Here is a 25735-nt window from a genome sequence, read left to right as displayed (position 1 = left end):
CTCATGCATTGACCCCAACTGCGCAGGCGTGGCTGGTGGGGTCCCGTTGTGATGCCCCTGATCCTCTCTCCTCCCCTCACACCCCCATCCCCCCCCCCCCCACTCCGCCCCTTGCCCTTCACTCCCCCCTGCACTCATTCCATCCTCCTCAACACCTCCCACCCATCCACTCTTAGCGGTTCAGCCATTACTGCCCATTGGGTTCCCATTGTGACGTAGAACACACAGGTATTACTGCGCAGGCGCAGATGACGGGCACGGCACATGGAAAAGGGATTTATTAAAGCTTAAAATGTGAATAACACTTAAAATATAACAACAATTTAAACATTAAAGATGAGATTTATTCAATCCATTATTTCTTGCTGCGTCTCTTGTTGTGTTCTGTCAGTCTGGGGCCAGTGGGGGGGGGACGGACGGCTTCAGTCGGGGCCTGTCGTGGGCCCGGTTGGGGGGGGGGGGGGGGGAGCATCCTGCAGCCGGTGGAGGGGGGGGGGGGGTCGGCTTCAGGTGAGGGCTGTGGAGGGCCGGCGTGGGGGGAAGCGTCCTGCAGCCGGGGGAGGGAGATGGGCTTCAGGCAGGGGCTGGTAGGGAGGGGAGGGGGAGCGTTCCTGTGGCCTGCCGCTGCCTATGGCTGTCATGGCCTGCTGATGCCGTGGCCTATCGCTGTTGTGGCCTACTGCTACCACTCCCCACCGGCTCCAGGCGGGGTCCGGTGGGGAGCATCATGCAGCTGCGGATAAGGAAGGCTTCAGGCGGGGGCCGGTGAGGGGGGGGAGCATCCTACAGCGGGGAGGGGGACAACCGTGGACTGCCGTTGCTGTGGACAACCGGTGCTACTGCCTATCCCTGCCGCTGCCATGACCTAACGCTGCTGTGGCTTATCACAGCCGTAGCCTGTCGCTGCCGCTCCCCACCGGCTTCAGGCGGGGGCCAGTGGGTAGGGGAGCATCTTGCAGGTGGGGACGGGGACGGTTTCAGGCGGGGGCCAGTGGGTAGGGGAGCATCCTGCAGACAGGGACGGTTTCAGGCGGGGGTGTCCTGTAGCCGGGGGAGGGGACGGATTTAGGTGGCGGGGGGGGGGGGGGGGAAGGCTTCAGGCGGGTGCTAGTGGAGGGGGGGGATCTTTCTGGAGCACTAGTATGGGTGTTGGGGGCTGAAGGGACTGGTTTCCGAACGGCTGTAGCCGGGGGGGGGGGGGGGGGGGGGGGGGTGCGAGGGGATGGGGGGGTGTGGGCAACCAATGCCCGGCCCTGCCCCGCCTGCACCCACCTGCGCCTGGCCCCGCCAGCGCCCGGCTCTCTCAATCCCCCCACTCTCTCTCCTCACTTCCCCAGGATCTCGAGGTTGCAGCAGTCGGCCAAGCAGTTGGCCAGACTGGGCCGTTCCGCACTCCAGCTGTTCCGCACTCCAGCCACAGTGATACACAAACTTTGCTCGCTCTGCTCCTTCAGCTTTGTTGTGACAGAGTAGCCGGCCAATCAGTGCGGCGATGGTGCGCCGGAAGGGGTGCGCCGTCCCAGCCTGGGCATTACTATCCCGGGTGACTGACAGGAGAGAAGACCAACCTCCTGACAGAAGAGGAGACCAATCTGCGCTTGCACGGTTTTTAAGATTTTAAACCTCGATAACTTTTACAAGATACCACCGATCGGAACAAAACTTTTTGCACTTGCAGCACAGGAGAACGGTGAGTAATCTGGCGATAATTGTTGCGCTATCTCGTATCGTTGTTGCGCAAATAGAAAAACCCCACAAACCGGAAGAGCACAAGATCAGAGCTTTAGTTATGTATAGATAGATAGATTTGCCAAGTAATAGGTGATCTCCTCATATTTCTTGCCAAAATGTAATGTTGTACATTAAACTATCTGGAAATTCATTTGCTGGTTACATACCTTCTCTCTTGGAAATCCTTGCAGTTCTGCATTGAACAGCCAGCAGGTATCACTGAATCTGTGATGCCATGAGAATATGAAGTCCCTTTTTTTTGCTAGCAAGGAATTTCCCAACATAATCTGGCATTGCACTCATCATGAAGGTGAATTTGCAGTAATTATTCAGGGGGGAACCTGCCTTTAATTCACTTGCTAATTGCCTTCAATTCAGTTGGCTCAGACTTTAATTGTTTGCATCATAGTGGATCAGAGGCCTCAAAAGATATTCAAAGACGTTTTCCGGAGCTGCCTCTTGTGGAAAGCAGACATTGATAATTGTCAGGGTAGCCTTGTGTTTATATTAGGACAAAGATATTTAAAGATGAAGTCAGCAGACTGGCACAAAATTCATGGTCAATTGGGCGGCAACAATTTCTGAATTCCTGTATGATTCTGAATCTTGGACAGTCAAAAGCATGTATCCCGAGACATTGGAAATACTGCCAATTGTCTGCAAAATTCCACGATTGTTGGAAAGATAAATGAACCAATGTCAGTATCCTCCCCAAGGCCAATATCCCAGGATTTTTCTGGATCAACGTACCCGGCATTAAGGTCGCAGTTATGGGCCTGTCCCACTTAGGCGATTTTTCAGGCGACTGCCGGCAACTGTCAAGTTGCCGGCAGTCATCTGCAAAAGCGGCAACTGGAACAGCGACTGTCAGAGTGGAACACACACAAACACATCGCAGGCAGGGGACAGGGCAAATGGGGGGAGCGTTGTCTGAAATTCACATGGTGCAAAGCCAAGGTGATACAGACACACACCGCGATGAACAGGAAGGTTGGCGCTGTAATTAAGACAGCGAAAGCACCGTGTACGGTACGTCCTTTAAAAGAGGCGGGAGGTAGAGGGAGAAAGAGGGAAATGGAGTGGAGACAACTTTTAAGAAGCCAGACAACTTTTAAGAAGCCAGAGATACACAGCTGTGAAGCTCGGCGGACATTTAACTTTACCGGTCGGTTATCCTTGGTTCTGAAAACTAGTGCTTACGTTTTTTTTCCCCAATGAGCCAATGATATTCACCGGTCAGCACCGAATACAACCTACAAGAACCCATGAGAACCTTCGATCTCCTGGCAACTCACTGGGACCTCCTGGCGACCCATTTACGGCACGGGAATTCTCGCTACTCTCCATGGCGGCTTCATTCTAGTCGCCGCTAATTTTTCAACATGTTGAAAAATTTGCGGCGACCATAATGAGGCCGTGACTAGCTCCTAGAATGCGGGAACTCCTCACGATCCTGAAGGCGACTCCCCGGCAACTACCCGTGAACATGTGGCGACCATGTGGCGACTGCATAGTCTCCTGCAGTCGCCTAAGTGGGACAGGCCCATTACTCTTAGTTGGCAAACCACATTGTACAAATACGATGCTAGATACCAAATACAGACATTTTATTATTTTCCACATTGGATAATTTCAAGAGATTTTATAAGTATACTAGACGTTGGGTCCCTGTCACATGGGGGGCCTGGTCCCCCAATGCAACCGTTCCCCAACGCAATATTCCACCACTCGCTCATTCCCCCAACGTAACCCGTTCCCCCAATGCAGTGTTCCACCACTCACCCATAGCCCCCAACTGCGCAGGAGCAGTCTCCCTCTTCAGTCCCTTATTACCCTCCTCCATTACCCTTCCACCCACCACCCTCCACCAACCCTCCTCTGCTTCATGCCCTCCCTCTTCCCCTCCCCTCCTCCCACTTCCCCTCCCCCCTTTACTTCGCCATCCCTCTTCCTACCCCTATCCTCAATTCTCCCCCAGCCACCCAGCACTTCCTCCCCCTCCTCTTCCCTGTCTCTCTCTCCCTGTCTCTCTCTCCCTGTCTCTCTCTCCCTGTCTCTCTCTCCCTGTCTCTCTCTCCCTGTCTCTCTCTCCCTGTCTCTCTCTCCCTGTCTCTCTCTCCCTGTCTCTCTCTCCCTGTCTCTCTCTCCCTGTCTCTCTCTCTCTCTCGCATAAATAAAAATACAAGTATATAGTGCATGGATAGATATGTCCCTGTACATAAACTCGCAATAGACCTATAGCCCTTTATTGATTGCTACACGTTCTTGCAGCTGTAAGCAGTACAACAGAATAGCAAGTTTAGCAATTCAGTATTAATTTCTTAGTGTCAGTTAATGTCAATTAGTGTGTGTGTGTGCATATTGGTCATTCACCGTCTCTCAGGTTATGGCATGCTGTTATGTATTGTGCACCAAGATGTGTCGTATTTCCTTCACCAAGGATTATTCTTAGTTTAGATGTATCATCTAGTTCTTTAAAATCAGGGGTTGCTAAACTGGTCACATTAACTACACTGGAACTCACAAAATGGGGATGGAACCTCATCAATTTCAAGGGACTGCTTGGAGAAGGTGGAGATTTATCAGCTGCCTTTTGGAAATTTGGCTATTTGTATAATGTATTGTTTTCTCGCTCCATCTCTTCAAGTAGCTCAAATAAATTCCATGTTCTTTATTCAATATTTTATTTTAGATTCTGTTTTTTATTTCCACATCTTTTTTTATGGGGGATTTCTGTTGCCTTTCCTATCATCAATATTAACCTATCTTGTCTTGAGTTCTCACAATGTTTTCTATCTTAAATTGTTTGCCAAATATTGAAGTGGAAAGATAAGGATTGCAAGGCCATTGAGGGAATTGGTCAAAGTTGAGGCATTGAGAAATGGTTAAAATAATGTAAAGATTTAGATTTCAAGTAAGAGATTATACTGTGTTATACCAATTCCAAACCCTTTTGCCACAATAAAATTATAATGAGAAACATTATGTTTGAGGTAAAATATTTTATTGTAGCTGATAAATGATTAATTAGATTGCTTTCATTGATGATAACATGAGCATGTGATTGTCAAGTACTACAGTTAATTAATCACAAGTGCAGTCATGCTCTCTTGAACCAGATTATTTTGTTTTAAACTGTCATTCTATTGGAACTGTTTACTGGAAATGCATAACTGAAATAAGCACACAAATACAATCCATGTGTTGCATGTTTAGACTTTTAAAACACATTGTTCTGGTGCCTTGCTCCACTGAATGTACACTCATCAATATTGTAGTAAAGCGCACGGGTTGTACAGAAACCTTTGTGACTCTTTTTATGACTTGAGCCTTCTTATAATCACCTAGATGGTGGACAATGGAAAAATAAACATGATCAGATTTATAAATTACTAGACTAAGTGGGACCCGTTGGGTCCCATGTTCACACGGGAGAGCTGATCCCCAGACGCAATATTCCACCTCTCCGCCAATCCCAATATTGGTGGCTAGTGGGGGGGGGGGGGCTTTCTGGAGCACTAGTATGGGTGTTGTTGGCTGCAGGGACTACTGGTCACCAAAGGACTAGTATGGACATTGTGGGCCAAATGGATTCTTGGGCTGGCAGCTCAGTCCCTCAAGCCTGATGTGCTGGCAGCTCACTCACGGCTATTCCTTGAAATTCCATTTCAAGCAGAGTGCAAGGCCACAAAATTCAAGTGCAGTTTAATACCTCTTCGAGCAGGGTGCAAGGGCACAAAATTCAAGTGCAGTTTCATATCACTTCTAGCAGGGTGCAAGGCCACCAAATTCAAGTGCAGTTTCCAACCACTTCAAGCAGGGTGCAAGGCCACCAAATCAAGGGTTTCGGCCCGAAACGTCGCCTATTTCCTTCGCTCCATAGATGCTGCTGCACCCGCTGAGTTTCCCCAGCAATTTTGTGTACCTTTCATATCATTTCATGCAGGGTGCAAGGCCACCACATTCAAATGCAGTTTCATACTATTTCAAGCAGGGTGAAACCACCATAAAAACCACAATAAAACCACACAAAACACCACACTCACAGTTCAGTAGACATTCAGTGTGTTCAGTTGATTTACAGCTCAGACAAAGTCGTGACCTCTCCCTCCCCCATCATGCAGAGACTGAGCCATACCCACACTTCCGGGTTTTATAATCCCTCCCCCCCCACCGGAAAAGGTGTGGCCTTCATGGCGTGATTGACAGGAGAGAGATTCTCAACATTTTTTAAACACTAATAACACTTTTGTTTTTCATTGATGGGAAGAATCCTCTGCATCTGATGAGCGGAGGGGGACTGAGTAAGATGGCCAAAAATCACAGCCATAAGTGGTAGCGTTTTATCTAAAATCAATATAGTGCAAACAGGAAGTTGTCAGGTTTAGACAAACAACCATTTGTAGGCAGTGCCTTTTCACTTCAACCCAAACCCCCCAAGCAACCATTTGCAGGCAGTGCCTTTTCACTTCAACCCAAACCCCCCAAGCAACCATTTACAGGCAGTGCCTTTTCACTTCAACCCAAACCCCCCAAGCAACCATTTACAGGCAGTGCCTTTTCACTTCAACCCAAACCCCCCAAGCAACCATTTGCAGGCAGTGCCTTTTTACTTCAAACCTACCATATTTTCATTTTCAAACCACATTAAGGGCACTCACAGTTGAGTAGACACGTGTTCAGTGTTATTCAGACCTCAGAGAGACGTGACCCTCTGGCTTCCTCCATCTTGCAGAGACTGAGTGAGGCACACCACTTCCTGGTTTTATAGTCCCTCCCCGTCCCTCCAGCAGGGGCAGCAGAGAGAATGGCAAATTATTTAAAAACATTAATATCTCTCTGATTTTTCATCGATGGGAAAAATCCTCTGGTCCAGGAAGGTCCACCTCTGAGCAAGGTGGCCAAAAATGACGGCCGTAGGTTGCGGCGTTCTCTCGGAAATCACACCACAGCGATCCAAAAGCGGTCAAGATCAGACTTTTAGTAATATATAGATAGATAGAAGATAGATAGATAGATGTAGGAAGAATTGCGAATGGCCTTTCAGAAGTTTTGACCTTTTTGTTCAATTACAAAAGAAAAAAAACAAGTGACATCTTGTTACGTTTACTGTTCATATTAAACCTGGGATTGAGCCTGGATTCAGTGCATTCCATAAATGTAAATAAGCTAGAGAGGGTGCATGGAAGATTCACAAGGATAATGACTAGATTGGAAGACGTGAGTTATAAGGTGAGATGGGATAGGCTGGAACTGTTTTCTCTGGAGCTTTAGGGGCTGAGGGACAATTTTACAGAGGTTAATAATAAGATGAGGGGCATAGATCGAGTAGATAATTGGTCTTTTTCCTTGGCTAAACCTACAGGATATAAATGTATGATGAGAGGGGAAGGATTTAAAGGGGATTTAAGGAGCAAGGTTATTCAAACTGAAGGTGATGCATATTGAGGAACGAGCTGCCAGAGGAAGTGGAAGAGGTGGATACCATTACAATGGCTAAACACAAATGGACAAGTAGATTAATAGGAAAGGTTTGAAGGCATTATGGGCCAAATGCAGGCAAATTAATTAGCTTAGTTCGGCATCTTGGCCTGTTTTTGTGAAGTACAACTCTGAATCTATAGACTGATTTGAAGCAAGCTATAATATGAGAATAGTTGATGATTGGGTACATGTCGTGGGGATATGCCTGTACCTTTTGATGTTAAAAGCCCAGTTGCAGGTACACTAAACATCAAATTTATCATGCTTAAATCAAATTTAGCGTGAACATAATAGTTATGAGCCAGCAACTTATTTACATGTTTTTTTATTTTGACTTGACTAAAGTAAACACCTGATGTTAATGCATTTTTATTTACTATCGTGTTATGAAGTCTAAATACCTTGACACAGGAATAATGTTATTGAAATATCCATTCCATGCTGGAAAACAGCCCTAAACAATGTAGTCAGCAGTTGACATCCTTTTCACTGAGTATAGTTAATCTTTTGATTACTGCTATTTCATTTTTTTTTTTGCAATACTAAGTATAGAAGTTCGTCAAGAAAAACAAGCCTTCTGCAGCGAGTTTCCTGAAACAATGAAAGTTTTGTAAATCAGTCTGAAGAAGGGTCTGTACCCGAAACGTCACAAATTCCTTCTCTCCATAGATGCTGCCTCACCCGCTGTGTTTCTCCAGCATTTTGTGTCTACCTTCGATTTTACCAGCATCTGCAGTTCTTATAGAAACTTATAAAATTCTTAAGGGGTTGGACAGGCTAGATGCAGGAAGATTGTTCCCGATGTTGGGGAAGTCCAGGACAAGGGGTCACAGCTTAAGGATAAGGGGGAAATCCTTTAAAACCGAGATGAGAAAAACGTTTTTCACACAGAGAGTGGTGAATCTCTGGAACTCTCTGCCACAGAGGGTAGTTGAGGCCAGTTCATTGGCTATATTTAAGAGGGAGTTAGATGTGGCCCTTGTGGCTAAGGGGATCAGAGGGTATGGAGAGAAGGCAGGTACGGGATACTGAGTTGGATGATCAGCCATGATCATATTGAATGGCGGTGCAGGCTCGAAGGGCTGAATGGCCTACTCCTGCACCTAATTTCTATGTTTCTATATTTCTTAAACTCTTAATCATAAATCTGTCTCCTTGTCTGCAATGGTTTGTGAAGTGGTCCCACATATTTGAAAATTCACTAAAAAAGGAAAGATAGCAAACAAAAACAGTCTGAGATTGAGTATCGGGGATAAAGTTGAGTTCGCATAAGCTGATATCGCTGAGGATTGCTTTGCTTTATAAGACCCAGGGTTGCAACAATTAAATTGATAATATATTCATATATATTAAAAAATCTAAACATGTATCAGACCATCACAAGGCACAACAGGCTAATCTGCTCGTCATCCTGTCCCTCCAGCACTGAAGAAGGGGATCACTGCTGAATGATTTGTATTGACAATACCAAATAATATTCCAAATCTAGTGTTACTTTTACTTTCTGAAGAGATCCAGTGATCCGTCAGCTAACAAGACTTCATTTGAACAGATTAGGGATTGATTCTACATCCTTGACCTGGTCTGCTCCACAAATCAACCGGTACTCGACCTCCATCCTTGCCTCTTCCCCCTCTCTGATCATAAGCTCATACGGTTCACCATCCCTTCTCCGACACCTCGCCCCCGCTTCCTCCGAGAAATCACCTTCCGTAATCTAAAATCCATTGATTCCCACCATCTCTCTGACCTGCTCTCCACCACTCTCCCCCTGGACTCAACCCCCATCTCACCTGATGATCTCACAAACCATCTCAACTCCACCTTGTCTACCTCCCTCAACACTCTGGCCCCCCTCAAAACAAGAACCGTAACTTTCAACACATCTTCACCCTGGTACACACCTGCACTTCGTAAACTGAAACAGACTGGTCGCCAACTCGAACGACTTATAAAGAAATCATCTCTCACAGTCCACCTTGAAGCTTACAAACTCCACCTCACTGACTACAAAGATGCTCTCATTGCTGCAAAATCTGCCTACCTCTCCTCCATATTCACCGATCCCTGCCTAAACCACAGAACCCTCTTCTCCACAGTGGGCAACCTCCTCAAGCCTCGAGCCAACACTCTCCCTACCTCTACTCTGGATCTCTGCAACTCATTCCTCCACTTTTTCGCTGATAAAATCAGCACCATCTATCAATCTTTATCCCCTGTACCCGACTCCCCAGCATCTACTCCACCACCTACCAAGGCCCCTCCTTTCAACATCTCCACTGACCTCCTTACCCCTCCTCCACACTGCTTCCTGTCCCAGTTTGACCTGGTCACCCCTATTGAAATCTCCAAACTCATCAGCTCTTCCAAACCCACTACCTGCTCCCTCGACCTTCTCCCCACTCCCCTGTTGAAGTCCTGCCTCCCCGTTCTCTGCCCCTACCTCACTAATCTCTTCAACTCCTCATTGTCCCAAGGAATTGTCCCCTCCGCTTTCAAAACTGCTGCCGTTACACCAATCTTAAAGAAACCTGGTATTGATCCCTCCTCTCTCATTAACTACCGCCCAATCTCAAACCTCCCCTTTCTTTCAAAAACCTTGGAGCGTATCGTTGCGTCGCAACTTCATTCCCACCTCCTTGCGTATAACCTACTTGAACCCCTCCAATCTGGCTTTCGCCCCCTCCATAGCACAGAAACTGCTCTCCTCAAAGTCCTCAACGACCTCCTCACCTCGGCTGACACTGGTTCCCTCAACATCCTCATCCTCCTCGACCTGAGCGCAGCCTTCGATACAGTGAACCATAACATCCTGCTCACCAGACTCAAAGACCTCGGCATTGAAGGCTCCGCACTCAGCTGGCTCCGTTCCTACCTTTCCAACAGATCCCACTTCATCTCTCTCCACAACCACACCTCTGCTACAGCCGCAGTCACTCAAGGCGTTCCCCAAGGCTCCGTACTCGGCCCCCTCCTCTTCATCATCTACATCCTCCCCCTTGGTCAGATACTCCGCCACTTCAATCTGGACTTCCACAGTTACGCTGATGACACCCAGATTTACCTTGGCACCAAATCCCCCCACAACCCCTCCCTCTCCCATATCAACTCGTTTGTCAGCTATAAAAACCTGGATGCAACATAATTTCCTCAAACTCAACAGCGATAAGACAGAATTCCTTCTCATAGGCTCCAAAGCCACACTCAGCAAAATCAATAACCCCACTCTCACCATCGACGGCACCACTGTCTCCCCATCTCCCCAGGCCCGCAACCTTGGCGTGATCTTTGATTCCACCCTCTCCCTTGAGCCTCACATCCGCCATGTCATTAAAACCTCCTTCTTTCATCTCCGCAACATCGCCAAACTCAGACCCTCTCTCACACCGCCCGCTGCTGAAAGACTCATCCATGCCTTCATCTCCTCCCGACTGGACTATTGCAACTCACTTCTCCTTGGCATCAGCTCCACCTACATCAACCAACTCCAACTGGTCCAGAACGCAGCCGCCCGACTCATCACCCACACCAAATCCTGGCATCACATCACTCCAGTCCTCAAACAACTTCACTGGCTTCCCATCTCCCACCGGATCACCTACAAAATCCTGGTCCTCACCTACAAAGCCCTCCACCATCTGGCCCCCCCCATATCTCACTGACCTCCTCTCCCCCTACCAACCCTCACGGTCCCTCAGATCCACATCAGCCGGTCTCCTCTCCATCCACGTCCAACCTCCGCAGTTTTGGGGACAGAGCCTTCTCCAGGGCAGCTCCCAGGCTCTGGAACTCCCTTCCCCAACTGATCCGCAATTCCGTGTCCCTCACCATCTTCCAGTCCCGCCTCAAGACCCATCTCTTCACCTCTGCCTATCCTTAGCCCCACGTCCCCGTCCCTTTTCATCTGTGCATTAATTGCCTCATACTGTGTTTTGTATTGAATTCTGTCTTTACTTTGTGTACTAGTCATGTCTCTATTATTTATTTCATTCCCCTTACATGTTTTTCCTCTACATGCTCAATTTTTGTAAGGTGTCCTTGAGACTCTTGAAAGGCGCCCATAAATAAAATGTATTATTATTATTATTATTATTATCCCTTGCTTGAATTTGTGCCTTGAAATATATATATATTGATAAAGTAAAATGGAACGTGTCCACCTGGAAAGATGTCAGTATGAAATGTTTAATTATTCCATTTTATCCATTCCTGACACAGTGCTGAGTTCCTTCACCACTTTCTAGCATCTGCAGTTCCATGTGTCTCCTTAATTATATCTGTCATCTGGTTAATAATGTGGCCACATTTCACATTTGAGACCTTAGTCACAAATTGTCAGGTGCTTGAGGATCCACATGGCAACGTGACTCCATTGAAGATAAGAGCATTAACGGAAACTGTTCAGAGCTGACTGAGTGTACAGCATTCCCTACTACAATTTATGAAGCTCAGTAGCATCTGGCTGGTCTGATTGATCTGAAACACTTGTACCCATTGAACTTATCTGTGGCAATTTAAACGTGCAATTGACCCCACTGGATTGGTTGGGAATAGGAAGAATGTGTGCTGGCCAGGGGTATGAAAATATGATTCGATTTTTGTTAGGTAATAGATGCAGATGGCAAAAAAAACTTTAAAAAAATAGAAGGCAGGATGACTTCTGGAAAAAAAAAACTATTTCTCTTAAGTATTTTTAATGGTGCTTAACTCCCTCCTCTAAGTATTTTTTGTCTCATGTCCATCCTAGATATCCGTATCTGTTTGAACTAAAAGGATACTGTAAATCAATATAGTGTTTTGGTGGTATAACCTTTGAATTTTAATCTATCAATTTTGTTGTATTACTATATATTGTATCGGTTAGATCTTCCTGTGAGCCGTTTATAGTATGGGACTTGTGTTCATCCTGTTCATCATATTATGAGCCTGCTGAAGGACAAACAAGTTTTCTTGCGAAATGCCAATCATAAGCACACTTTCTGAATTGTCGACTGGATACTTTTTTTTAGGAATTTAGATGTATCTGTTGTAAAAAAAAAAACAGGAAAAGGAAATACAGAATGTTTATTTGGTTGCACTACCACATTTTTGCTTGGGGATCAATAATGTGTTTGGAAGCGGGCCTCCAAATGTGACTTCTGGATTGCAAACACAATGTAACTAAGAATCAAAGGTACACAAAAATGCTGGAGAAACTCAGCGGGTGCAGCAGCATCTATGGAGCGAAGGAAATAGGTGACGTTTCGGGCCGAAACCCTTCTTCAGACTAAGAATCAAGTTGGTGAACTTTTGTAATGCAGGGAGGGAGACATAAAGCAGGAACCTAATGGCTAGATATCTCAACTTCTGTCAAAAACGTAATAAAAACACTTTGCAGGACATTTTGGAAAAATATCAAGGTAATATAGAAAAGTCAACATAGATTTGTGAAAGGAAAATCATGTTAGACCAATTTATTGGGGTTCTTCAAGGAATTGAATTGTTCTGAATTAAGGTAAATGGATGGATATACTAAGATTTCCAGAAGATAAAAACTCATGGTATGCGAAATAATGCATTGATGTGCAGAGCAGATTGGCTGACTAACAGGAAATTGTGTGGGCATAAAATTATCTTTTCTTGGGTGGCAAGATGTAATAAGTTTTGTGTATTATTGTGATCAGTTTTTTGGGCCTCCACTATCAACAGTTTCATATAAATTATTTTGACAAATGGACTAAGAATATGTTTGCTAAATTTATTAATTCTGAAAAAAGTAGGAAAATAAGTTATAGGCTCCTTGTATTCTCTTCATAGAGCAATATAGATGGATTGAGCAGGCAAACATCTGGTAAATGGTGTATATATTGTGGGAAAACATAAGCAAAAAGCATATTGACTAAATGGCAAAAGGATGCAGAGGGATCTGTGTGCCCTACTACCTGATTAAGAAATGGCTATTGTACACATTCTGCAAATAAGGAGAATCACTAAACTTATTATTTATTACCAGGGAATTGAAGGGAGGCTATGCCTCAATTATCCTGAGGATGCAGAATCATGGGTGTCTTTCAAGGCCGGGCTGGTAGATTCTTTACTGTGAATGCAGAGTTGAGATTGCAAGAGGATCAGTTGTAATTTATGAAATGGTTGAGTGGCATATCCCTGCTCCTAATTTGTGTGTTCATAAGAACATGTCTTAAACTAAACTGAAGAAAGTTGTAATGAACTTAAGTTATTATTTTTTGTTCTGATTTCTGTTTTATGAAATGATTTTCAGATTGTTTGGAATGGCAAAGTGAAAGAGGAAGTTTAGTTAAGATGAACAAAGTCAAAGGTTCAACTGAAAAAGGGTAAGTAGATTTAAGATGGACACCAAGGAGAATTTTAATAATAAAATATTGTTTAATTTGTGCTTGTAAACTGACAATTTTATAATTTTCCTTGAATTTAAAATTCAAAGGCAACAATAAGGAAAAGATTGAAATTGTTTTATGTGCTATATAAAAAATAAATAAAAAAATACATAGAATTAGGTGGACAGGAATTTAGAACATAAAACAATACAGCATAGAAACAAGCCGACAACCACCATGTTGGTGCTGACCTTAATGCTAATCTAACATGCATATTGTGCCTGCACATGGTTTGTATCCCTCTAAATATATAGAATATAGATATGATAATATACAAATAATAATCAAAAGTATGAATTAAATTAATCGAACCATGAGAATTAAAATCTTGTAGCAGATGGATTCTACCTACTAAACATTTGATAAATACATTATGAAAAGATGTAATGCTGGTGAACTGGTAGAAAGGTAACATTAAACCAATATTTAAGAAAACAAAAGGAACATGTCCAACGAATAAACTCGTCCAACAAATAAACTCCTTAACATTTAATCTCCTGATCTAATTGAACATCCCAAGGCCTCTTCAGGATTCTCCTAATCCGTCATCTTAATTGAAGAAAAACTCAGTACGTCATCATAGAAAGCTCAGATTGTGATTTTTGTTTTTTATCGATTGTCCACGACCATGTAACATAAATAGGCATTAAATGTAAGGAAGCAAATTGATTTTATTATTGCAAAATGTGTAGCCCTAAGCAATAGTCTGAAGATGTTTTGTGATGTAACTTTTCTTTGTGATGTCATAACAATGGAGATTTTTACAAATTTCCATTGGTCTTATTTTTCCTCAGAAGTATGATAGCTGAATTATCCTAGTCCGTTTATCTGGGGAATACTGTTGGTAGATGGAGGGCAACAGGACATCACATGATGAGATGTACAGTAAAAATTGCAGATAAATGTTGTAATTGATAAGCATGGCAATCTTACAGTTCAAAATTATAATCACTATGACTATCACAATGGAAGGAAGCCAGGGCTCTTAAAGTTGTACATGATCTCTGCACCTGAAAACTGTGGTAAACTTCCTAAATGTGTAAATCTGTGTATGGCAGCTCAATAATGCAGAATTACAAAATTGTGAATCATTTCATTTGGTTCCTTTGGAATTGCTGATGTGAATTTTAATCTTTGACTGTGGATTTGAAAAGGAAGCACCTGAATATCATTGTCACTCAACTGTAAGATCTAGAGTGCAAAATAAATACTCTTAAAGATGGTATATGTTTAAAAGGTCCTAATAACCTACTTTTCAACAAATTATTTTTGCATTGTTCTCAGGAATTCACGCATCCTTGGTCTGCTAGCCCAGTTGGAGAAGCTGACTCTGGATGGGACAGTGCATGATGTGGAGAATGGGCGTTATGTTACTTCCAAACTTCTGCATCTGGCTCAGACTCAAGGTAATATTGTTGGACTATTAATTGTGTGCTTTCTAATTTTTAAATGCTGTGCATCTAATAACGTAAGAAATGGTGCCCTTTCATGGTAAAATGCAGATATATTGCATATATACAATATGTTAGAACGTGGAAGATATTGAAAGCTATTTCAGTCATTGTACTTTGTCACGTAGATATTTTGTAAAACTCCATTAATTTGGTAAGCGTGAAGCTTGGTAGTACTATATTTTCCAGAACAATTGATTTATTTTAATGTTCCAACATTTTATATACTTTTTAAAGAAAAGTTCTGCAGTAGAGTAATACATTTTCTAGTGAACCCAGAAAGTTTTAAGGGAGTGGGGCAAAAAAGGCTATGATATGTTTAAAGGAAGCAGAGGAAACGGATCCAGGTGCATTTCGAGGTTTTACAGGAATCAAGGAGCATAAGAACCAGGATTTGTAATAAGTCTGACAGCAGTGTATTGGACTTTTATTACATACTAGCATTGACTTCACAGGAAAGGCAGAGGTATTTTGGGGCAGGATTGGGAAGTATTTTCATGAATGATCGGTTTGATAAAATGTTTATTGTTTCATTTTCCCTGTGTAATTTGTGGCAGAGTGTGTGCTAGTCCAACATTGATCTATGTTTAACCTTGCAATCATTTTTGTAGCACTATTTTTTATAATGACCAGATTACAGTAAGTTTTCCATGACTGTATTCCATTAGCCAATAATGAAATTTAAATTTTGTAAAAAATTGTTGAATCAAATTGATTACATTAAATTACACAGAAACTGCATCAAAGAAACTAACGCCACTGAAACCATTGTTCTTTTGAGTTGGTGGTTCTTTATACTGTGTGCAACCTATATTTCGTGCGGTTCCCCAGAATGTGGCCAAACGACGGTGAGAGAGGCAAGCTGGCAATTTTTTTTTAATAGCTGTTATGAAATATAATGGAGATAATTTATAATTTGTTCCAACACTTGGCTGGAAAAATCTTATCATTAGAATCTTATTACATCTAACTGCGTAATATTTTTATTCAATTTATTCAATAAAATACAAATACTGTACATCTATTGATGCTCCTGAACACCTCATCAGTTATGTAACCTTGGGTCATTGGGTGTTTCGAGTCTTTCAACATCAGACACCCTCGCCCAGGCTACCCAGCCGTGGTTGATCAGACCACGACTTGTGTTCAGGTGGCATTCGCTCCTCCCCATGGACCTTCTCTCCTGATCCAGAGCCATCTCGAGGCCTTCTCCGCTGCCTCTGTGGTGTTCTTGATGGCCTTTCTCCTCGCCACTCCGTTGATGCCCAGTGCACTCAAGGCTTTGTAGAGCGATTTCCCTGCAAAACCTCTGCAGCCAACCTCGATGGGCATACACATTGCCTTCCAGCCCTGCTTACGGCAGTCTATGACCAGCTCTTCATACTTGGTCAACTTCCTCTCGTGGGCCCCCTCAAGACGGTCCTCCCATGGCACTGTCAGTTCCAACAGGTTTACCGGCCCTGCCCAGGAGCCTTTGGGCAGCAGCTCAGGATGTGTTCCAACGTCCCCTTGCCTGAGCATTGCGGGCAATCTGGAGATTCCGCTTTGCCCCAGATGAAGAGGTTCGATGGGCTGGGCAGGACATCATACACTGCCTGGACCAGGAACTTGATGCGCAGTGGTTCAGCCTGCCAGAGCTCAGTCCATGTGACTTTTCGGTCCATGGTCTGCCCCACCTTGTCCGGGTTCCCTGCTGCCTCAAGCCAACCGCTCTGGTACACCTCTCCTCCTCCACCACTGTCCTCACTTCCTCCTGGACCAGCCTGCGCCTCTCCTTTCCCTTGGCCTTGTCAACCTGGGGAGTTGGGAAGATTCCCAGGCCTGCTCTTCCCCGAGTCACTGCTCCCACCAGGACTCTGTGGCGTATCCGAGACTCCGCTTGCAGCACGGCTTCGCCGGCTCTCCACTTCCTCCCAGTTTTCACCTCCACCCCTGCCTGAGCCACCTTGGGGTCGCTGGAGTCCCTGTACAGCATCACCTCTCTGGCCCGAGTCACCTTAAACTCCTCCAGGGAATTCAGGGGCAGCTGGAGCTTGGTGTTATTTCCGTAAAGGGCGATGCTGCTACAGCTCCTGGGCAGTCCCAGCCACCTTCTGAGAAAGCTGCTAACTTTCCTCTCCAATCTCTCCACGATGGATATCGGGACTTCGTAGACAAGCGGTGACCAGAGTATCCTTGGCAGGATACCATGCTGGTAAATCCATGGTATGAACTTGCCGGGAAGCCCCGACCGGTCCACTGCTCTCAACCAACTGACCCAGCTCATCAGAGAAGCCAGGGAGAACAAGGGAAACCTGACAGTGCTCTGGCATCACCTGGCCAACGCCTACGGCTCCATCCCGCACAAGCTGATCCAGACAGTCATGACCAGGCATCATGTGCCGGGCCAAGTGGCAGATCTAATCCTGGACTATTACAACCAGTTCAGCATGAGCGTCTCATCAGGGCCAGTAACATCAGAGTGGCACAGACTGGAGGTTGGGGTCATCACAGGCTATACCATCTCTGTGATCCTTTTTGCCTTGGCGGTGAACATGATCGTCAAGTCTGCGGAGCCAGAGTGCCGGGGCCCTCGGACCAAGTCAGGAGTGCACCAACCACCAATCAGAGCCTTCATGGACGACCTGACTGTCACCACTGATACAGCATCTGTCCAGGCAACCTGTAAGGAGCTGGAGAGTTGGTTGAGAGCAGTGTGTGGTCTGGATGTGCCGGACGATCTCCTCCTTAGAGCAACCAAACTCCCACTGTGCTTCTGCCCTAGCAGTTGTTTGGTGAAGCCGAAGGGGTTGGCTATGAAGGATGCTCGCTTCCTGGCTCTTTCCTTCGGTGCCACTCAGCTCTACGGAGTGTTATCAGCTTCTTCCTCAGGATGGTTCACAGCTCAGCCAAGGGGGGACGTTGCTCTTCACTGGCCTCTTTATACTGCTTCTTGAGGGACTTCAGCTCCTGCCGGATCTTGTGGATCTTTGTTGCTCATTGGTTCATGGTGAAAAGTGTTCTGGCCGGCTTCTTCTCCACTGCTCCAAACCTTTCCACAGCTAGGCCGACGATGATTGTCGTCATCGTCCGCAGCCTTTGGTCCACGTATCCCTTCGCAGTTGCTTCTAGCACCTTGTCGACGTCCTCATTGAACTGATGCCAGACTGCCGTCTTGCAGGCCTGAGGCCATTTGACTCGAACCTTCTCCAGAGAACTGTTCCGAGGGACTAGTTGCGCCACATGGAGGCTTCGGGCTCTATGGGGTGATTCCGGGCCCGGCTCCTCCTGCGTCTCACCAGGTAAAATACCTGTGCGATGTGACAATCCCTGTCCCTCCAAACACTTCATCGGGGTCTGGTGAATCTTCAGGCCTTGGCTGTTCTTGCAAACCTTACCACATCTGCATTTGATACTCGTAGTCGGTTGTCCATTGCCATTAGTCGTTAACCTTTGATCCGTCAAATTGAGGTGCTCATCCTCCCCCCCCCCCTCTCGGGCACCCCTGGGGGTATTTTTCCATGTGTTTTTCTGTAGCGTGATTTGAGTCTGCTCCTCTCGGAGGCTGCGGTTTGGGCTGCCAACCCACCGCACCCCGGTTGCCGTCTTTCCGAGCTGTCCACTGTCTCTCCAGTCGTCACCACCCTATTTATTCTTGGTTGTCCTATACAACAATTATAAACGATATCAAGAGCTGTAATTGTCCTATCCTACCACTGGGTGGTGATATCTACATCACTTACGCTATGTGGATACAAGGAACTGCAGATGCTGGCTGTTTACAATATGCTTGCCTCTATTGGAAATAGGGTTTAAACAGAGTGTATGGGAAGGGAGAGTGTATAATGTGAGATGAAGTGCAAGGAAAATTGATTGCTATCAACTCTCATTTTAATCGGCACCTCTTCAATCTCCGTTGCACCACATTTTCCCATTGCTTTCTGCGATTCTCTTCTGCTTCTGTTTTTCCTTCTTCCCCTCCTCTTTTCATCCTCTTCCTCTTGCCTGTCTTTTTTTCTCAGTTTTTGGTCTTGTGTTTCTTGCCCTTACATCAATCTATTTAGTATTGCTTGTTGCCTTCCTTCCACAGTTAGTCTCCGATGGTTTGGGTAGCATCCAGGTAGTTTTGGCTGGCTCAGATATTGTTCACCTCATAACCAATAGTGAACCATTGAATTTTGAGTGTTGAGGTTCATCCTAAGCCATAAGACGTGGAGTAGTGCATTAGTGAGCTATGCATTGAATTACTATTTTGCTGTGGTCACCACTAGATGGCCATTGCCACTCTAAAGCCTGGGAACTCAAATGCACACTACTCTGAGTTCATAAACATGTGCTTATGATGTTTTTCTTCAGAAAGATTTCATTTGAATGTGTTGGCTTTCAAGTGAAATGTGTCTGGAGTTCTGGTTCAACATGACAAGATCAGTGCCAGAATAATCAAATTGGTAGAAATGCCATCAGAAGTGTCTGTTTATCCACAAAAAAGATGCCAGGTTCAGTCTTGTAGTTTCCAGAGATCCTTTAGCGGCAGAACTCTGTCCTCAAGATATGTAACATGAATATTAAATTTGGAGGAATTTTGCTGGTGGATGTGAATTTGTTCCTCCTCTTAGAACATAGAAAAGTATGGCTTAGGGTCAGGCTGATCTGGCAACCATGTTTGTGCAGGTCCTGACGTCAATCTATTCCCATCTGCCTGTGCATGCTCTATATCTCTCTTTTCTGCCTGTATCTGTCCACAGGTTTTTTATGTTATTGTATCATATGTTATTGTATCTGCACCTACCACCTCCCTTGGCAGTGCATAATAAAAATAATAATAATATCTTTTATTGTCATTGCACATAAGTGCAACGAGATTTGGTATGCAGCTTCCATCCGATGTCATAACTTAAATAACTAATTTAGATTTAGATACCCCGAGAAACATGGTTTGTAAAAAGAACATTACAACAGTAAAACAGTTCAAACAGACTAAAGTGCAGATGTGTCTGTGCGACGTGACCATCCGAGGGAGACAGTCCATGGGGGGTGGGGGGCACTCAGCAGGGCCGGTTCAGAGCCGCTATAGCTCTGGGAATGAAGCTGTTCCTGTGACTGGAGGTTCGGGCGTCGAAGGCCTTGTAACGTCTGCTGGAGGGAAGTAGTTCGAACAGTCCATTACAAGGGTGTGAGGAGTCTTTATGGATGCTGATGGCCTTCCTGAGGCACCGTGTGTGGTAGATGCCCTCCAAGGCTGGTAGCGGTGTCCCAATGACTTTCTGCGCTCTGTGGATGACGCGCTGAAGAGCTCTCCTCTCCGCCTCCGTGCAGCTGAGATACCACACATAGATGCCATACGTTAATATGCTCTCTGTGGTGCAGTGGTAGAAGGTTGACAGTAGCTGTTGGGGCAGACCAGTCTTTTTTAATGTTCTCGGGAAGAACAGTCGATGCTGTGCCTTTTTGACCAGCGCAGCGGTGTTGGTGGACCATGTGAGGTCCTCAGAAATGTGAGTGCCCAGAAACTTAAAGCTGGACACTCTCTCCACACTGTCCCCGTAGATGGAGATTGGGGCGTATCCTCCATTAGGTGACCTCCTGAAGTCAATAATCAGCTCCTTGGTCTTGGAGGTGTTTAGTGACAAGTTGTTACGTGCGCACCAGTCCGCCAGGTTCTGCACCTCCGCTCTGTATTTTGTTTCATCGCCGTTGGTGATCAGCCCAATCACTGTTGTGTCGTCTGCAAAATTGACGATGGTGTTGGTGTCGAATGCAGGAACACAGTCGTGTGTGAAGAGGGAGTAGAGCATGGGGCTCAGTACACAGCCCTGTGGTGTGCCGGTGCTCAGGGTGATAGTGGAGGACAGGTTCGGGCCCAGTCTCATTGCCTGCGGTCGTTCCATCAGAAAATTCAGGATCCAATCGCATATCGGCGAGCTGAGGCCTAGCTGGTGGAGTTTGGTGGTGAGCTTGGTTGGGATGACCGTATTGAATGCAGAGCTATAGTCTATGAAGAGCATCCTCATGTACGTGCCCTGGCTTTCCAGGAGAGTCAGGACAGTGTGAAGAGCCAGAGAGATGGCATCCTCTGTTGATCTATTTGCCCTGTATGCAAATTGATGAGAGTCCAGTGAGGCAGGGATGCTGGATTTGATGTGGGAGAGGACCAGCCTTTCAAAGCACTTCATTGGTATTGGAGTTAGGGCAACCGGGCAGAAGTCATTCAGGTTGGTGACTTTAGACTTTTTTGGCACCGGCACTATGGTAGCTGTCTTCAGGCACTTGGGTACCGTTGCCAGAGATAGAGACAGGTTAAAGATCCTCGTGAATACCTCTGCCAGCTGTACAGCACAGTCCTTTAGTACCCTTCCCTGGACTCCATCCGGGCCTGCAGCCTTGCGTGGATTGATCCTACGCAGAGCGCACTGTACCTCCTGAGTGCTCAGTGATAAGGCCTGTCCCTCCGCCATGGCCGTGGATATTCCACACCTGGTGGTGTTGCCAGTTTTGAAGCTGGCAAAGAAGGTGTTTAGTTCGTTGACCGTTGCGATATCACCGTGGGGGCAGGCGAGGCTGCCCTTGTAGTCAGTGATGTCTCTGACACCCTGCCACATGCTTCTGGTGTCCGCGGTATTGAGGTGGTCTTCCACCCTTTGCCTGTGGATGTCTTTGGCCTTTTTTATGCCTTTGTTCAGGTTCGACCTGGCAGCACTGTAGGCAGAAGTGTCCCTGTATTTAAAGGCATTGTTGCGTGCCCTTAGCAGATTCTGAACCTCCTTGTTCATCCAGGGTTTCCGGTTTGGGAACATCTTTATTTGCTTGTCTACTGTGACAGTCTCCACACAGCAGTTGATGTAGGAGAGCACAGTGGATGTGTACTCCTCCAAGTCTACCTCTGTACCACTGGTAGCCTGTTGTGCAAACAGGTCCCAGTCGGTGCGATCAAAGCAGTCCTGGAGTTGTAGGGTGGCGTCCTCGGGCCATATTTTGACCGTCTTTATTGCAGGTATGGTCTTGCGGATGAGGGGTTTGTATGCAGGCAGTAGAAACAGTGAGAGCTGATCGGATTGTCCCAGGGATGGGCAGGGGAGAGCTCTGTATGCGTCCTTGATGTTGGTGTACACTTTATCCAGCGTGTTTGAGCCCCTGGTAGGGCACTGCACATGCTGGTGGAATTTGCGGAGTGCAGCTCGTAGGTCGACCTGATTAAAGTCCCCTGCAACAATGAAGGCACCGTCGGGGTGAGCATCCTGCTGCTTACTGATGGCCGAGTGCAGCTGTGCTAGCGCTAGGTTAACATTAGCCTGTGGTGGGATGTATATGGCCATGATGATAACCACAGTAAACTCACGAGGCAGGTAAAACGGCCTCCATTTAATCACTAGGTATTCCAGGTCTGGGGAACAGTAGCTCTCTACTGCAGTGTGGTTGGTGCACCAGTCATTGTTGATGTAGATGCAGAGCCCGCCGCCCTTGCTCTTACCGGAGTCCTTTGTTCTATCAGCACGATGCAGTGACCGGTTGGTTAGGTCCACAGCCCCATCGGGAACCAGCGCGCTGAGCCAGGTCTCTGTGAAGATCAGCACACAGCAGTCTTTCAGGGATCGCTGGGTGTTGATCCAGAGCCTTACCTCATCCAGCTTGTTGGTGAGTGACCGGACATTCGCCAGAAAGACGCTTGGGAGCGATGATCTTTGTGGAGCCCTCCGTAGCCTGTCCTGCACCCCCGCTCACCTTCCACGTTTCTGTTTTCTCTCCCGGCGCTTGCTCTGTCTCCTCCCTCCGGAGTGGTGATCCAGTGATTCCGAGCATTTGCCACTCTCTGTGTGTAGTGGGGCGTGGGGAACGTCTCATACTTCTCTTCTCTCATCTTAAACTTATGAATTTATGCCCTCTATTTTTGACTTCCACCCCAGGCAAACAGACTCTATCTTTCCTATTAATTAAGCCTTTCATAATGTTATATACCGATGCTCCAGAGAAAACAATCCAAGTTTGGCAAATCTCTATTATAGCTAATGCTCCTCTACAAAGCTCTTTAAAATGATTTTCTGCATTCAAAATTGGTAAATGAATATAGGCTGTAGTAGTTAGAGAAAATACAAATATATTAATTATGAATGTAAGAAAATTGTTTGGAACTGTTAAACAATATAATTTTCTGTTCATTAAATAAATATATGAGTGCCAAATGAGTGGTAAAGATGTGGTGTGGCGCCGCCTAACGGCAGCGGCTCGACTGCAGTCCGTCTGTCTTTTTTTTAATTTTTGTCTTGTTAAATGTATGTTTGATTCTATTTATTTTTTTTAACTGTGTATATGTGGGGGGCGGGGGTTGGAGAAACCGTTAATCCCTTCCCCGTTCGGGGACCCGACTTTTTTTCCCTGTTGGGTCTCCAGTGTCGTTGGGCCTAACATCGTGGAGCCGGAACCAACCTGAGGGCTCCAGTCGCGGAGCTGGCCAACTTCGGAGCGGGAGGAGCTGTGGTGGCGCGTGGCTGCAACCCGACTTCGGAGCTTCGTAGGCTCCGGCTGCAGGCCTGTGGACGGTAACATCGGGAGCTCGCAGGTCCCTGGTGGGAGACCGCTTTTCGGTGCTCCCGCAACGACACGCCTAGGGGGCTTTAACATCGTGAGCCCCAGTCGCCTCAACGTTGCAGCTGAACTGCTGGACCGCGGGAGAAGAACAAGGGGAAGAGATAAGACTTTTGCCTTCCATCACAGTGAGGAGGTGTTGGAGATTCACTGTGATGGATGTTTGTGTAAATTGTGTTAAATGTGGGTCTTGTTTTTTTTTGTAATTATTAAGACTAGAAAATGCAATTTTGTTCAAACCAAGCTGTTTGAATGACAACAAAAGGCATTCTATTCTATTCTATTCCAATGGTGTTTAGGAATTATGTTAACAGAAATTATTGAAACTCTTTCACTTTTTGGGCTGGGAAGGGGAACATGTCTGAGAGCATGTGAATGGCGTTGGGAAGAAAATACACTTTGCTTATGTTTATATTTGTTTCTGGGAATTATTTTGACTAAGAAAAGATTGAATGCGTTTAGGAATAAAACTGCCTTTCAATGGGAAGTTACTGTGGATCAACATCTCTGATTGCCACATATGTTACAGAACAAGATTTATCAAAAATTATATGTATGGAGTGGAGTTGCATGTTGTAAGTTTGTAGATTCCCTCATCTAATTTTACTTCACTGGTTATTTGATAGTGGCATTAGTTTATAAGGAGCAGGCTTGGCCTTTCACTTAATCTTTTCACCTTCTGCTGTTCCTGTTTTTATTTCTGAATTTGCTGGGTCAGTTTACCACAACAGTTTTTTCAAACCTTGGCGCACTGATTACTGAAAAGATATTTTCGATAAATGGCATCATGAATATGAATAATATTAATTATGTTTGTTAATGATAGTATATCAATTAATACATTTTTTAAAGTCCTTTTTTCTCTGCTATCCATTTTATTTCTTACTCTTGTCTTTCTCCTTTTTCTTTCCTGCTCTATCTCTTCCATTACCTCTCTATGCAGTTTTTCCTTTTCCTTCTCCTTCTGTTTCCTCTGTTCTCCCCTCGGTTCTTTAAATAATGATTTACACAAGATGGCAGATGCTGGAATCTTGAGCAAAAAACAAACTGCTGAAGGAACTCAGTGGGTCAGGCAGCAAGAGTAGATAGAAATGGACAGACTGCGTTTTAAGGCAGGACCTTCATTGGACCTTCACCTTTCACTGGTGCTGCCTGACCTGTTTAGTTCCTCCAGCAGTTTGTATTTTGCTTTGTATTAGTTGTTGTAAAACATTGTACTAAAATAGTACTGTTTATCTACCTGGAATTGTGGAGATTTGGATTGGGCTTACTGAATAAGCCCAATACTGAATAATGAAATATCAAGTTATTTTCTGATAGTGTAATATAGCTCTAAGCTTAAACATAAAAGCTAGCATGCTTATCCATCTTTTACAAAAAAAAAGTTATCTTGAAGCTTGCAATTCATATCAAGAAATCCAAAGTGTGGCATTCATTGGATACCTTATCTTTCAGTAATCAATGACTTAGCTGAAGAGCCATACAGCGTGGAAACAAGGCCCTTTGGACCAATGTCCATACCACCACAGATGCCCTGTCCAAGCCGGTTCCATTTGCTGCATTTTTCCCATATTCCTCGAAACATCTCGTATCCATGTACCTGTTCAAGTATATTTTAAAGATTGTTATGCCTCCTGCCTCAACTACCTCCTCTGGCTGCTCGTTCCAGAAACCTCCCACCCTCTGTGAGGATGTTGCCCCTTGGGTTTTAAAAATAAATTGGATAGTTATATGGATGGGAAAGGAATGGAGGGTTATGGTCTGAGCGCAGGTATATGGGACTAGGGGAGACTATGTGTTCGGCACGGACTAGAGGGGTCGAGATGGCCTGTTTCCGTGCTGTAATTGTTATATGGGTTCCTATTAAATCTTTCCCCTGTCACCGTGAATTCTGAGTCTTGATTTCCCTACCTTGGATAAAAGACTCATTTACTTATCTATTCCCCTCCTGATTTTATTCATTTCAGTGATATCACCCCTCAGCTTCCTGCCCTCCAAGGAATAAAGTCCTAGCCTGCCCAACCTCCCCCTATAACTCAGGCCCTCAAATACTAGCAACATCCTTGCACTCTTACTAGCTTAAAGACCTCCTTCCTATAGTAAGGAGTTTGTAAA

General features: G+C 45.4%; 1 protein-coding gene across 4 annotated transcripts in view; it reads left to right on the top strand.

Annotated features, from left to right (window-relative positions):
• Window positions 1–25735, top strand: part of agtpbp1 (ATP/GTP binding carboxypeptidase 1) — a 206777-nt gene that overhangs the window by 11153 nt on the left and 169889 nt on the right. For 2 of the 4 annotated variants that reach the window (XM_033017667.1, XM_033017666.1), the window contains exons 1-3: window positions 6026–6059; window positions 13475–13547; window positions 14895–15016. In XM_033017667.1, coding sequence (XP_032873558.1) covers window positions 6041–6059; window positions 13475–13547; window positions 14895–15016 — 214 coding nt within the window. In that variant the 5' untranslated portion in view covers window positions 6026–6040. Of the gene's footprint in view, window positions 1–6025; window positions 6060–13474; window positions 13548–14894; window positions 15017–25735 lie in introns of those variants that run through there. The other 2 variants (XM_033017668.1, XM_033017669.1) reach the window with 1 other exon arrangement.

Source organism: Amblyraja radiata, chromosome 3, assembly GCF_010909765.2.
Source record: "Amblyraja radiata isolate CabotCenter1 chromosome 3, sAmbRad1.1.pri, whole genome shotgun sequence".
NCBI classification, from domain to species: domain Eukaryota; kingdom Metazoa; phylum Chordata; class Chondrichthyes; order Rajiformes; family Rajidae; genus Amblyraja; species Amblyraja radiata.
The sequence above is the reverse complement of the archived record's forward strand: the minus strand, read 5'-3'. Positions and strand labels throughout refer to the sequence as shown.